The sequence below is a fragment of the Gekko japonicus genome, unplaced genomic scaffold (assembly GCF_001447785.1).
Source record: "Gekko japonicus isolate JY-2015 unplaced genomic scaffold, Gekko_japonicus_V1.1 scaffold839, whole genome shotgun sequence".
NCBI lineage: Eukaryota > Metazoa > Chordata > Lepidosauria > Squamata > Gekkonidae > Gekko > Gekko japonicus.
In genome coordinates this window covers 310,049-324,854 of record NW_015173698.1, presented here as the reverse complement: position 1 = coordinate 324,854, position 14,806 = coordinate 310,049, and the positions used below count along the sequence as shown (strand labels likewise).

Here is a 14,806-nt window from a genome sequence, read left to right as displayed (position 1 = left end):
CCTGCTGCTTCAAAAACTCAAAGGAAAAAAAAAGAAAAACTTTAGGCATTTTAAAACAAAAAAGATCTATAGTCAAACTTTATTAGAAACTTGCTAATTTAGTGCATCCTCGTCCTTCAGAAAGCATGTCACTTCTAAAGTTAAGTGTGACAACCCTCACCCCAGACGGAAATGGGGTCTCTTTCTCTTCCTTTCACCCTCATATGCACACGAAAAAAAGAGAACTCCATTATCTTACGGACTGAAAAAAAAAATTAAGTTCAAAATGCCAATGTTTGTAGGTACAGAAAGGTGGCAGCACTTTGGCTGATTTAAGATATGAACTCTTTCAAAGAGCACTTTTGAGCATAGTTAAAAAATCTTACACACAGCACAGGGGTAAACCAGAAAGGACAGTGGTGACTCAAATTAATTTCCTCCGGCTGAGAGGCAATAAATAGAGATCCTCCTCACAAGAGTGCTGTTGTGCTACCTTGTGAAACACAGCCATCAACTGGAATCTGCCATAAACAAGGGTTTATGTACTTAATTATTTTCTATTCACAATGTGCTTTCCCCCCTTTTTCCTGAAATTAAAGGAACCATTTTATTTAATGAGAAGCTGGTTACTCGCTTGCTGTCCATCCCAACAAATAACACTAGAAAAGCCTCCCGGGTGATGTTTAAGGGACTCATTTTTGGCTGAACAACAACAAAAAAGGTTGTACTTTAAAATGTTAGAATCAAATTTATTTTTAAAACTAAAAAAATACACAGCTTTCTATGCTGCTGTGCCACAGCAGCCAGAATTTAAAAGGGAAAAAAATCTTACTGTCTTGTAAAATGCTTCTTTTTCTTGCACTCTAAGTGTTAGCTGCTGTTATGAATCCTTTAGACATTTTAGAAGGTATGCACTTTAGACCAGTTATTTAAAAACTACAGCAGCGCAATTCTGCTTAAGAGATTATGAAAAAAAAATCATTAGATAAAGTTTATATTCACACAGCCATATGAAGGCTTCATAAAAAATGTTTTTTGTCAGGTAAACGTATTTTCCATCGAGAGGGGGGAAAAAAGATTTTAGGCATCACCTCCGGTTAAGCATCAATCTAAACGCAAGGTTTAGATTAATTAAACCCTGACAGAGTAGACTGTTTGCTCAAGGGGGAATTTGGTGGGGGACGGAGGTGCGAGGAAAGTGAAGGAGCAATCTATTTTACAAAAGGAAAAACAAAAAACCCAAAGGGGGGGGGGCGGGAGAAACCCTTGCAGGCATCCTGTAGACTCAACAACCACTGCAAGCTCCTAACCAGCAACTCTTTCTGTGTACTCTGAGTGGCCACGGGTTTACTTCATGGATAGCAGAACTGTTTGAATCCCTCCCAAGCACTAGTTTCACTGAGGAGATTTGGGAGGGGTGCTCTGTTCTTTTGTGAGGCGTTTCCCAGCAGCTGGAGGGGGTGGTGATCGGCGTCCCGACTGTCTTCTCTGGTCTCTGGGCTGCCCTGGGCTTGACTTCACCGGAGGGGCCTCTTTGCTCCGCTCGACAGTTTCTGTGGGCTTCCGTTCATCTTTCCCACAGCCTGCAGTGTTTGGCTTCTGCTCTTTCTGGGGCTGCAGTGGAGGCGGGTCCTTCGTTGTCCTCTGGCAGATCTCTGCGTAACTAGGCTTTCGCAATTCCTGGGTGGTCAGAAGAACAAGGCACAGATACAGGACAAGATAGTGATGATTTATTTATTTATTTATTGGCTAAAAAAGCCAAAGCAATATTGAACAAAAGTAACCATTGCTTCCTAAGTGGAGCAATTCTACTTGAGGACAAAGATTAACTACAGGGAAAGCTTTTTGATATTTAATATATTTTATCCTGCCTTTCCCTGACATTACTTGGGTAATGGCTAGGAAATCCCAGGCCTGGGTTGAGGAAGACTGTACAATCCTGATAGGAATAAATTGTCGGCAGAACCTGTTGGGAGGAGCACAAGAATTGCACAAGGAGTCCTCCTGGCATGCTGGTTCTAGGTCATGAAAGGGTTTCGAAATGTAAGAACTGGCACCTTAAACCTGAGCCTGGAAGCATGCAGTCAGCCAATGAAGCTGTTCCAGAACAGGGATGAATCTGCCCAGCGTTGGCCTGAGGAGCAGTTGCTTTTTGCACTGACTGAAGTGTCTCCGAGTTGGTCAGCTGTACAAGAAGCTGCTATAGCAGTCCAAATCTTGAGGATACAGCAGAATGCAGAAATGAAGCTAGACTGCCCAAGGCCAGAAGAGGAGATTATTTACAAGCAAGATGTTAAGGAGGGTCACGGCTCAGTGGCAGAGCCCCTGCTTGCCATACAGAAGGTCCCAAATTCAATCCCTGGCATCTCCAGTTAAAAGGATATGGCGGTAGGTGATGTGACACTGGGACACTGGAGAGCTGTTGCCAGTCTGAGTAGACAATACGGACTTTGATGGACCAATGGGTCCACTCCTGTGTGTTCACACTGCAGATGGAGACTTGAGAACAAGCGGCTTGCCAGCTTCCTGGGCATTCACATTGCAGACAGAAAGTCTTATGTAACATTTTCTCCAACAATGAGAACTCCTACTAACCAGCTTTGGAAACTGTCATTCTTTCTAATGGGGATGAAATGTCAACACAAAATGGAACTAGATTCAGGTGGGTCGCCATGCTGGTCTGAAGCAACAGAACAAAGTCTGAGTCCAGTGGCACCTTTAAGGCCAACAAAATTTAATTTTAGGTTGAAGCTTTCATGTGCATGCACACTTCCTCAGATACCCGAGAAAGCTTATACACACAAAAGCTTATATCCAGTATTAAACTTTGTTGGTCTTAAAGGTGCCACTGGACTCAAACTTTGTTCTACATGAAATGAAGACATCTGGTTCTCCATTTTGAACGAGTTGGCACACGTGTACAGTCTAAAGGGTAACTTCTGAAGACCATACTTCAGACTTGCCAAAACTGCTTTTGCAATGGCGGTAGTAATGGAGAGTGCTAGAGATGGGGAAGGAGACTAAGCAGAAGTCAGGAAATAAAAACATGTACATCACAGTAGCGGTCAGACAATTAATATATTATAGATACAGGAGCTCTTGAGCTCCACCACGCAACAACTTGGGGTGTCAAGGGGCTGCAGTTAAACTAGGAACTTATAGCCACACTGGCCAGAAAGAGCTGCCCAAGGCCTGCTCTTGAAAAACATGGTGGCTCTAGAGCCTTTGGTAGCTTTAGGGCATTTCAGACACCTTTCTGCACTTCCATTTGGTACCTGGGAGTATAATTATATAATGGCCAAGAAAACTAATTCAACTTTGGGGTAGATTCAGATAGTTATAAGAGTGAGAAACGTGACTCACGTAGGAAGATACCAAACACACAAGACAGATTTCAAGCTCCCCCCCCCTTCATTACTCATCAACTAAAGTGCTGAGCAACTTAGGTCAGATGAATTTTGCTGACCCCTTTTGGCAATAAATGGCTCCTATCGAAATGGTCACAGAACAAACATAAGGTAATAAACAAACGGAGGACTCCTCATAAAAGTCAAAATGCACTTACTACTATGGCAGCCCCATTGACTTGTACTGATTTACAAGCGGTCGTAAGCGTGGAAGAAAGTCTTTCCGTGTTTTGTGTCTCTCTCTGCGGCTTGTCCATAGCTTTGGAGTCGCTGCAGAGATAGAGAAGAAAATGTGAATGGAGTGGGACATCACCTTCTTTTGCATTTAGAAAACTGAAGCCAATGTACAGGCGGGGGGGGGGGGGGGGGGGGCTTTATCCCTACTTGCAACTTATTTTATTTTTATTTTATTTTTTGAACTTATATTTCACCTTCCCCATGAGTGGGCTCAAGGCGGATCTCAAAGCTATTCGGCATCATAATAAAATTTGAAGACATTTAAGAACAACAATTTATGAACAACATAAAAACAGATTGCACTATTATACACACAATTTCCAAAGCTAGTACCACCAGGTCTCTCAGATCTACTGCTCTGGGCCACATTGAGCTGGTGAACGTCAGCAGGGGAGGTCAACTTTTTCGCTGGACACCCACCGCCTCAGCCAAAGGTGTGGCGGAACAACTCCATTTTACAGGAAAGGAGGTTGCCTGTATACTGTAGGGGAACCAAAAACTGCTAGCTCCCTGGATGCATGCTGCTGTTTTCCCAAAATTAAGAGTCAGGCTTAAGATTAGCGTTTGACTATACACTATTAAAAACCTAGACTACCGCTGCAGGTTACCCATGGGGCATGGCTTACTGAGCCGTTCGAGAGCTGTTCATACAGCATCGAGCCTAAGCTTTTGATTACAGAAAATGCAAACTCTCAGTCCAAAGCAGTATTATTTAGAGTGATGTATAATTAGGTCCTTACTCAGGAGACCGGGATGGGGAAGGAGACCTCTCAATCGTTCCGGGCAGAGAAGAAGTAGTAACTGGCAACAAAGGCTCGCGAGGAATTCCTGGTGGAATAGTGTTTGTACTTGTATCCACATTGAGGCTCTGAAGAAAAGGAAGTCTGGGTCATTTCAAGCATGCTTAATTTACAGCAGGGGTTGCACATGCAGAATATACTTAGAAGACCAATGTTCCCTCTAAGTTGAGTTAGTGTGAGCTAGCGCACAGTTTTTTAGCCTCCAGCTCACACATTTTTGCTTGGCTCAGGAAGGATGGCTCCAGAGCAAACTGATTTATGCAGTAGCCAAATTGCTCACTCACAACTTTAATGCCAGTGGCTCACAAAGTAGATTTTTTGCTCACAAGACTCCACAGCTTAGAGGGAGCATTGCTGAAGACGCACAATGACTTTATAGAATCACCACTGGAAGGACAGAGTCACAGGGCCCAGTTCCTGCTGTGGAGAGCCAGCCATGCAAGGGCCAAGCCTGGATGGAGCACCACACCAGAGGGCCAAATGCGCTGCCGTCAACTGCACGGAGAGCTCCAGATGACCCAAGCAAGCTGCAGGACAGCTCAAAACCTGCAGGGCAATCAAATGCGACTTTAGGGAAAAAGTACTCTGGGCTCCAAATACGACAGACTGAACTGATGATGCCAAAAAAGAAAGAGGGAAAATGGGATGAAAATCCTAACCAATGTTTTGCAAAGCCACTGTCTGCATTAACAGGACAAGACAGACTACCGGCCCGATTTACTAGAAGGCACTGCCTTACAGCTGACTGAAAGCTCTGCCTCTGGTTCTCTGGATACTTCCAGGCATTAAAGACACTCTGGGCACCTTTTCCCCTCCAGCTGTTCTTCCATTCTGTCTCTGCCTTCGGACACCAAGTAAGATAGCTCCACACTACTGCAAGACTATGTGCTAACCCACTTGAGTCTCCCTCAGCCCCTTAACGCACCAGTGAATATGGTCTCTTCTAATATGTTTAATGCAAGAACCAGCAGTGCCAGCTGCTGAAACCAGATTAAAAACCAGCCATTCCAGGTGAATTCAAAACCCAGCCATAAAAGCCTGTCAACTCAGAAGCTCACATGGACTGTAGATGAAACCTGGGATTCTACCCATTAAATGGAGGCTGCTTTATGCGAGTTGAGGTGGTTGCAGAAGCAAGTGGGAGACCTTCCTTTGGCCCTCCGCCTTCTGCCAGCCCAGTTTTTACACACACTCACCCGCTCCTTTGTCGTCCCTACGACCACGCTTGACAGTCTGTTTTCAAACAGGTCTTCTGTCTTTAGATTGCCAGCAGCTCCTGGCAATGGAGGGAAACTGGACAAGCCCAGTTCGAAGCTTGGAGATGGAGGCTTTGGAGGAGGAGGAGACTGTGTTTGTCCTCTCTGCATGGGAAACAGAATTTAAGAACGCTCCACTGAAAATACTATGATGCCTTTAAACAGTGGGATGAATATCCACTGGGAACCTAGCAGGGAAAGGGTTTCTATCATTACACACATGGACAGAATTCTGAGTCTAGATATCCTAAGTGGGTCGTTAAAAAAACCATATGTGGCCAACAGGAGGGGGCAGACTTGAGAACACGGGACACCCCCTGACATTGTGAAAGATACTACTTAGTTGTCCGAAATGTAAATGAAGCCAGCATTTTGGGCGGGGGGAGAGAAAAGAAAAAGAGTATGTTCCACCTGAGCAAACCCTGCCCTTTCAAGTAATTTCACACCACAGCGAAGATCTGCTGAGAATAATCTCAGCATTTTGCCCGTGATGACTAGGAAGCAACTGCATCAAAGCTATTTAGAATGGTCATTTTCCTGTTTAGTATTTAGATGAAGAAATCCCTTCTATAGGAGGCTACGTATAAAGAGGTGAATCAATATTCTTCTGTCACTCCTGACCAAGCTAGTCACAGAAACCGACTCACCGTGAACTTGTCTTCTCTCTTCTTCCGATAGCCATACGAGTTTTTTCTAGAAAGAGAAATCGTCATCAGAATCTTACTCTCGTTTTACACCTCTGTTAATATGTGAAGGTTACACTGACTAAACAAAGTCAGACATTCAAATATATAGAGAAGGAGGATTTTAAAGAGTTTCAAGAAGAAACAGCGGGCATTACATTTTCCATTTGCCTTTATAACAGCATAAATATTAATACAGGAACCCTCAGTTTCCAGAAACATTCAATAACCTGCACCAACCAGATCTTCAGTTACTACCACCAGATGATTATGGTTTGGATAGAAAACAACTTTAACAAATTACCAGATTACTTTTACAACACCCCTCAAAAAAAAAGAAAAGGAAAGGAATGACATATAACTTCAACCTTCACGTATATAGCCTTCACATATACCACATCAGTGTTCTTGATTTATTTTATTAACTGACTATGCAGATGTTTCTGAAATTCAAAGTGTAAAAAACCAACACTTCTATCTTAAATGGGTTCTTAAGGCCATGTTAAGCAGGTCTGACAAGCCTTGAGAAGCAGAGAAGAAAGGTAACATGATTTGTCCTCCAGTGACATTCAGGAGGCCACAATCTGTCTACTTCCCTTGTGAAACAGCAGTTTCTTAGCTACATTGTACAAATGGAAGGCAACAGATCTGCAAGACAACTTGATGCTGATCTGGTTACCTATTAGCGGAGCTGTTTACAAAATTCCTCCCATCACCTGACAGCAACTCCACTGAAAGACGGTCAATCCAGCCCATGCAAGTTCCCAAGTATATTATTTGGTACCAAATTCCTGTGTTTGGATGTTCAACTGTAGGCCAGAAACGGTACTGCCACAGGAGGTGGTGGCGGCTACAAGCATGGACGGCTTCAAAAGGGAATTAGATAAGTATATGGAGCAGAGGTCCATCAGTGGCTATTAGCCACAAGGTATAGATAGGGGCTCTGGGGCAACTGATGCTCTGTCTTCTTGGTGCTTGGGGGGTAGTCAACAGTGGGAGGGCTTCTAATGTCCTGGCCCCACTGGTGGACCTCCTGATGGCACTGGTATTTCTGGCCACTGTGTGACACAGAGTGTTGGACTGGATGGGCCTTTGGCCTGACCCAACATTGGCATCTCTTATGTTCTTATGTATGTTCTTATGTACTGTTCAAGTCAAAGATACAAGCTGGGGAACAGGGGGGAAATGGCTGTGGCTTGTACCCTACCACCCGGCTCAGCCAAGTTTAAAGCCTGGCTCTGACCCAAGGCGACTTCTTCCAAAGGCAGGTCCCCTGAACTGGAGGAAGACTTTAGACCTGGCTGAGTGGCATGATGGGAGGCAAGCTGGTACCTTTGAACACAAGTCATCTCCAAAGGCACGTTTCTGAAGCCTATCAACCCACTCTTGCCATGAGAAAACCATCGGTGAAGGACAAAGAATGCCAAAATCCAATAAAGCCAGCAGGAGATGACTGGGTTTTTTTGTTGTTGTTCTGTTTGTACACAGTAGCTGCTATGCAGGAATACTACGTAGCTGAAAAAGCAAAAACCCAGAAGAAGCATCTTGTCAATCCTATCCAAGTGCATGGTCCGATGAACATATTCGCTGCACTGAGAGCTATTATCTCTCTTTCTCACACACAAAACCACTCTGCCTATTTGGACCATCCAAGCAGCCCAGAACCATATTTATGCCAGGGAAATATAGCGGGGGAGGGGCCCAACCCCCCACCCCTTTGTGTGTTTTTAAAGAGATATTTCCAAGCATCCCGTATGGCAAAAAAAAATAATTCTGCGGATGGGTTAGAAGTTAAAATATCAATAAGACAAAGCTTATATGCCCTCTACAATCTCCTTTCCTTCCCCAAGACTGCCCTCCCTTTTATATTTGTCAAGGATCATAGTGCCCATACAATTCCAACTGTTTATCCCTGTATTCCTGAACTGAAAATTCAGCTGATTTGTACCAGTATTCTCACTTCAATCAAGTATGCATTCTTAACACAAGATTCCCACTGCACAGAAGGAACTCTTTCAAGCTTTCGGCCAGTCTCTGTGCGAGAGATGTTTACGGCCCAAATAGTCTGTGATGCAACAGCGCTGAAAGTCTAGCTACAGGTTAGATATGCATGCAGGGCTGGTAAAGGGTACAAGCTGATGATTAATCTGACAAAAGCTAGGGTGATAGATGAAGATGTAGAAGGAAAGTCTTAATTGTCAAACCAAGATTTACAGCTGTCCAGGCACACCCGAATACTGCACTTAGGCAGACAATGAGTGACAAATTGCATCGTTATGGGTAAGTGGCCAGCATATGCTGAATATGATCCTACAAAGTAAGCAGCAGTTAAATGGCAATGGTTCAATTGCTGTTTTTATTTCTTTGTATGTATTTTAATTCAATTATCATTGGTTTTTAATGATTTTTTAATTTTTTTAATTTAATTCATTTGTACCCTGCCTTTCTCCACAATGGGGACCCAAAGCAGCTTACACCGTTCTCCTCTTCTCCATTTTATCCTCACAACAACCCTGTAAGGTAGGTTAGGCTGAGAGAGTGTGACTGGCCCAAGGTCACCAGCGAGCTTCCTGGCACAAGTAAGGATTTGTACCAAGGTCTCCCAGATACTAGCCTGACACTCTTAACCACTATAACATACTGGCTCAGCCTTAATGATTTTTAGTTTTAATTATGGGAGGGGGGTTGATTTTAATGGTTTTAAAATGTGATTTTATCATGCATGCTTTAAATTGGTGGCTCTTGTAAGGGCAGAAAGGCAGGATATAAATTCTGTAAATAAATCATACCACTAAACAATAACTGCTGCAAACCAGATAAACAGGAAATCTGAGTTTAGTTATAATGGCTTGTATCCAACCTCTGCTCTGGAATAGACCACGCAGAACAGGGACTTTCATGCTCCCCCCGCGCACTGCAACTTACTGAGCCTCATTAAATTACGTTTCTGCTGGGGGGCCCAGCAAATCACAGCAAGGGGGTCACCTGGGGTTCTGCAGCAAGAGGGGGCCATCAGCAGAAATCACTGTCCCCTCCTCCAAAGATGGAAAACAACACACCAATGAGGATAGTGCTTCTTTGAGCTCCAAAGTTTTAGGACGTCATGGTTCCAAGTTTCCCATTAGGACACTCTGACATCAACCAAAGTTAATAAATGAAAATGGACAGAAACAAAGAGTGTGGCTCTAAACTGTGGAAAATTGTCATTGTAATGGCTTTTAACCAAAATTTGTGTGGGAGGCTGGGAGCAGGAAAACCGATAAAAATCTATCTGTTCACTAGTTTTTCGAAAACTAGAAGCTGTTTGCCTTGTAAAAAAGAGATGCTTATCACCCTCTGAATGAGAATATGTTTCGTTATTTCATTAACAGGGTACAGGGTAGAAGTTGAAGGTTTTAATCTTCCATCATCAAACAGCAGAGTGAATTCTTGACTACTTCAGCCTGCTGAAGCTATTACATAACCTAATTTGTTGTAAGTGCGCAAGGCAGTCACACAGTCTTCTGCTTCCAGGCTGCGTTTCAGTTGAAAACCTGAATGCCACAATCTCTATCAAATATCAGAGAAAAAGAGAATGTTTCAAGCGAAGCCATTCCTCTGGAGTTGGGAACCCACTGCACAGTTATAATAGGCTATCATGCACAGGCTGATAGAGCCAAATTGAAAAGGCAGTTCTTGAACACTTGACTGGAGAGGAAAGCATTCACACAAAGGACACTGAAGCAAATCAGATCCACAGTATTTCAGATCAGCAGCTGGGTACCAGTAGTGCTAAATAAAGCTCTGCTGGAAATGAAGCGCCAGAGACAGGACAGCTCAGATCTGCAGAAGAGCCGAAGTTATACCTGTGGTCTTTTGAAGGCCAAAATCTATAAAAGCACGGAAGTGTGGAGGCAGCTATAACCCACACACTGATGATCCTATACATAGGTACGTACTGGAGGCGGGGGAGCCAACATTTCCTCTATGGAAGTCCACTTTCTGCACTGCTGAAATCTGAGTAAGCAACTGTCACTGACAATGTACAAACTCAGTTCACAAGTGTGGGCACAGAATCCAATTCTATAGCCGACCCTCCATCCAGCCTTAGCCCTAGTGATTAAATCAGTCTGGCTCACAGGCCGAGTCTGGAATCGTCACGTGAATCTCTAAGTTAGGGAAGACAGAGGGCTCTTTATTTTAAGCCCCAGTTCAGCACTAAGGCACAGTTCTAAGTAGGTTTGTTCTTTGGGACAGCACTTTAGGTTTTCGAGCTGACCCTGTAACGCTGGGTCCTAAAAGCCATTATTACTATGACGGTACTGATCACAGAACCATTCCAGTTCTTGTAACAATGTTTATGTAGACATTAGAATGCCTCCTGCTGTCTCTGGCATGCTTATTCTAGTGTTCTTAATACCCATCTTCTCCCAGTTTTCCTCTGCCTGCCTGCTGCCCTGTTTGTGGCACCCAATCACCAGAATTCCCGCTGCCTTCTCATGTACCTGTAAACCAATTAACAGCGCATGTTTAGTCTACTTTTTCCCCATCGATTTGCTTCATTTCCTTCTTGCTCCCTCTGCTTTTCACTTACCCTTTCGTTATGACTTATTATTCACAGAAACGCACCACTAGACTAACCTCTGGGCACCACATGGTCAACACTCACCTTCCTCGTCCTAAGCTCGGGGACGAGTCCGAAGTCGCCGGTTCTACTCGCCCACTCCCTACTTCCCTCTTGGTGTAGCTTGAAGTGGTTTGCATTCGTGTTCTGTTTTGACCCGGCTGCCTTGTTTGTGGACTCCTGACACCATTGATTAAGCGATCCGCAGAGAAATTGAATATGGCGGGGCTCTCTAGAAGTCCAGGTCCTCTGTCTGCACTGGGTATCGTATGCCGTAGATGGGATTTGCTGGGATTCCTGGGGAGAAAACCAAATCATATTCTAAACAGTTTTTAGAAATCCCCCCCCATCCACACACACTGAAAGGAACCAAGGATATTCTTCAGCACATGATCTCTCCGAAGAGTTGGTAATCCCAAGGTCAACACTGCTTGCTCTTCCTAGCTCTTCACAGAGCTCAGAGTCCAACACAATTCAAAAACCAATTTAAGAGGGAAGGCAGAAGGAAGAATTTGTTTTAAGCAAAGACACTGGAGGTAGATCAAATTTACTCTTCAATAAGTCATAGAAGGCAGCCAGTGGACTGGAAGCCACAGGAACACACCCTCTTATCCTGTCTTAGCTGTGTTTAAAACAGGTCAGCATCTAACTAAACTGCAGCCAGCGCCATGGTTCCTGCTTGATCTGAAGACAGTTACATGGAGATACTGGATAGCATTCGCTGTAGCATCGACTGACCATAGTCTACGGAGACAGAGGGGGATTCGCTCTCTGGAAGGCACACCGGATCCCAAGGTATTCTGTTCTATTAATACTGAAAATTTCCTTTGGCATAAGCAGCTGTGGCACCAAAGGAATACTCCACTGTTAAAGGAACAGGTCACCTTTGGATCCAACCCACTAAGTCCGCACTGGTCCCTAGTGAGATTAACCACCTGAAAGGTGTTCTCCCTCATCCCATTCCTATTCTTACCTTTTTGTGGTTCTGCTACTAGTGCCTCCCCCTTGCGCCTTACCTATGACTCCCAAGGAGACGCATGCCTGTTTTGAGAACTTTTGAGAACTGTGCCTGCCACGCTCTGCAAACACACAGTGCCCCTCACTCCTTGTGGAACGGCTATTCCCTCCCAGCAACTAACAGAGTTTCATTTGGAGAGGTCCCACAGACCGCAAATCTTAATTGGGCCACTGAATTGCTTACAGTAACTTTTACCTAACCCAGGGCTTTAATTTGAGTCAGCTGCATGGAAAATCAATCAACAGTTTCTGTACTGCTGTTCAGTGGAGATCGCCAACCAGCGTCCAAGGGAACACTGCCAATGTGATGCAGGCTCCTCCCCAAAAGCCGTTTCAAACAATTCTCTTGACAGATTTCATTCCACAGCTCCCAAGATGGGGAAACCCCTCCCCCCCATTTAGAACTTACCTGTTTCTGGGAGTATATTGTCTGAGTGAAGTCAGTGGAGAAGCAGTAGGCTTGAAAGTAGGAGATGTGAAACCATTGATAAACCCAGTGTTTGGAAACGGTGTTACCTATATAGAAGAGAAGCACTGTAGGTGACGTATTTGTAAGCCTTGTGACTCTTAATCACAGAGCTATCTCTCCTTATATATAATTGAATAGTGGGTGCCAAAGTTCTAATTCTAAAATGCACTCCTTAGTGTATGGCTGATGGCACTGCTCCTCAGCATATATCGCCACCAATCAGAAGGCAAAGCCCGGGTCCCGCCCACACCACAACTGCTGCGACAACCTGGTCTTTTGCATATGGAAGCTGATTGGACTTCACTCCATTCCACACCTCAAACTCCCCCCCCCCCGCAAGGCAGTTGGAATGTCAGTTGCATATGGAATCTGCTGTATTCTGGTGGTGTGCAGGTCCCAGATTCATGTTTTAAAAGCAGACTGACACTGTTTGCCCAAAGCCAGAGCACTCTCCCAGAGCCTCTTTCTAGATCTCGTTGTATTTATTTCCACAACGGGCCTTATTTCTAGTGGTTCTTTAAAGCACTAGGCATCTCTCAACTTCTGTTTGAGCCGCAGATAGGACTTCTTTTAGGATGCGTCATGATTTTATATCCATCTTAAATGTTCATTAACAATGTTTTGCTGGAACTCTTCAATACAATTCCAAAACTCTTATTAAATTTAAAAAATCATACCAAGTATTTATCAAGCTATAATCAGACAACTCTCTAAATTCAATCCATGCATGCAACTCTCTAAATTCAATCCATGCAAGGCCATGTTGATAGCTCCTCATACTACAAAATTCTTTATACGTAGCATGCTAGAATTCCATGGAACAGATCAAAGACGTTTCTCCATTCCCAATGTACTGTTATTTTTTTGGTAAAAAAAACCCTACACAATCTGATATAGTACAATCCAGGATGGACTTTACCATACGCTTTTGCTTCAACTGTTACTTGGATACATTCACAAGTGCAAGATGACTGGGTTTAGCCAACAGCAAAATAAATCCAAGGTTACTTTTCAAGGAAGCCTCTCCAGCTTTTTAGACCTCAGAACTGGAGACCATGATATGGTTCCTGCCTGATGACTAGGAACAGTAAAAGTGAATGTTTGGATTTGAGCCTAGGCAAAATGTAAGACAATCGCTGCTTTGAATTTCACATAATAGAGGCTTTCTAAACATAACAATGTTTTGGTTCTGGGCTTGGAACGGCACTTGGTGTAAGCAACTGGAATTGTGTAGATGTCTCATAATTTACTCCTCCTAGCTTATTTGCTCAGAGTCTCACTGATTTGTATTTTCTGGGGTATGGAAATAGGCTGGGCAAGTGGAAGTCACAGTCTGTTTTAACTTACAAACTGGTACTGCGTACTACAAAAAAAGTGTGACAAATAATTCATCAACTCCCATTTAGTTTGATACAACTACGTGCACTGAATTGGGAAGAAGTCGAAAGAACTGTTGTCTGGCCTTAACTGTTCTAAATTTCTGCTGCTACATTTGACAGTAAGGAGCAAAACGTGCCTCGCTTGGGGACGGCAGGACAAGATTATTTCAAACGACAATGGAACATTATGACGGAGCGATAAAATGGAATTCACTATGCCACTGCGATACCAAGGCCAGCAGAGAGCAAGAGCACACAGCGAATAAATAAAACAGAATGCTCTCTGCAGATATTAAGGTAACACATCTCAAGCAAGCCTGTACAACACTTGCAGAATACTGAATGCTCTGAAGGTTCCAATGGCTAAAGGTGATTAACGGAAGAAAAATTACAAAGCCAATGATTCAAGGGGCTGAGAACATTCAGCGAGCAAATGTATTCTCCGGTGCTTACCAATGATGGATCGAGATAGCTGTGTGTCGTTGACCAAGTCTGTGGGGCTATTAAGCTGTAGAGTGGGAACTGATGCTGGGGGCTGTATACTGGAGGTAAGTAAAATGATGTTGTATAACGCTGCTGTGTGTAGATGTTCATATCCAGAGGTCTGTATCCATTCTTTGGCAAAAATGTATTTATAGCTATCGCCTTTGCTTTTATTCTTGCCTGTAAGACAGAACATTATGTGAGCTGAGTGTTCAGAATTCAACTATTACAGCAAACATTTTTTTTTTTTTTTAAAAGAACAGCATGGCACACTTACCTTAATTGGTTTTCCTTGGAAAGTTTTCACTTCCTCTCTAAGGTATCGGTAAGCCTTTAAGAACAACAAATATTTGTTTTGAGTGGTAATAAATCAATTAGCACTGAGGATTATTTTTTTTAAAAAAATAGGTAGTCTTGTTCCAGGGTAAAATGGTTTAGCCGCCCCACCTATGGGAAAAAACTGTAAAGAATATTTTCCCTTTTGGAATATGCA

The 14,806-nt window shown here is 43.5% G+C and overlaps 1 protein-coding gene across 1 annotated transcript in view; it reads right to left on the bottom strand.

Annotated features, from left to right (window-relative positions):
* Window positions 1–6: 6 nt before the first annotated feature.
* The window catches only part of LARP4B (La ribonucleoprotein domain family member 4B), a 28,011-nt gene continuing 13,211 nt past the window's right edge, over window positions 7–14,806 (bottom strand). Inside the window, exons 8-16 of the mRNA XM_015423209.1 lie at window positions 14,591–14,644; window positions 14,284–14,493; window positions 12,392–12,498; window positions 11,011–11,262; window positions 6,327–6,372; window positions 5,620–5,784; window positions 4,364–4,491; window positions 3,545–3,656; window positions 7–1,659 (exon numbers count right to left, since the gene is read on the bottom strand). Coding sequence (XP_015278695.1) covers window positions 1,375–1,659; window positions 3,545–3,656; window positions 4,364–4,491; window positions 5,620–5,784; window positions 6,327–6,372; window positions 11,011–11,262; window positions 12,392–12,498; window positions 14,284–14,493; window positions 14,591–14,644 — 1,359 coding nt within the window. The 3' untranslated portion in view covers window positions 7–1,374. The remainder of the gene's footprint in view (window positions 1,660–3,544; window positions 3,657–4,363; window positions 4,492–5,619; window positions 5,785–6,326; window positions 6,373–11,010; window positions 11,263–12,391; window positions 12,499–14,283; window positions 14,494–14,590; window positions 14,645–14,806) is intronic.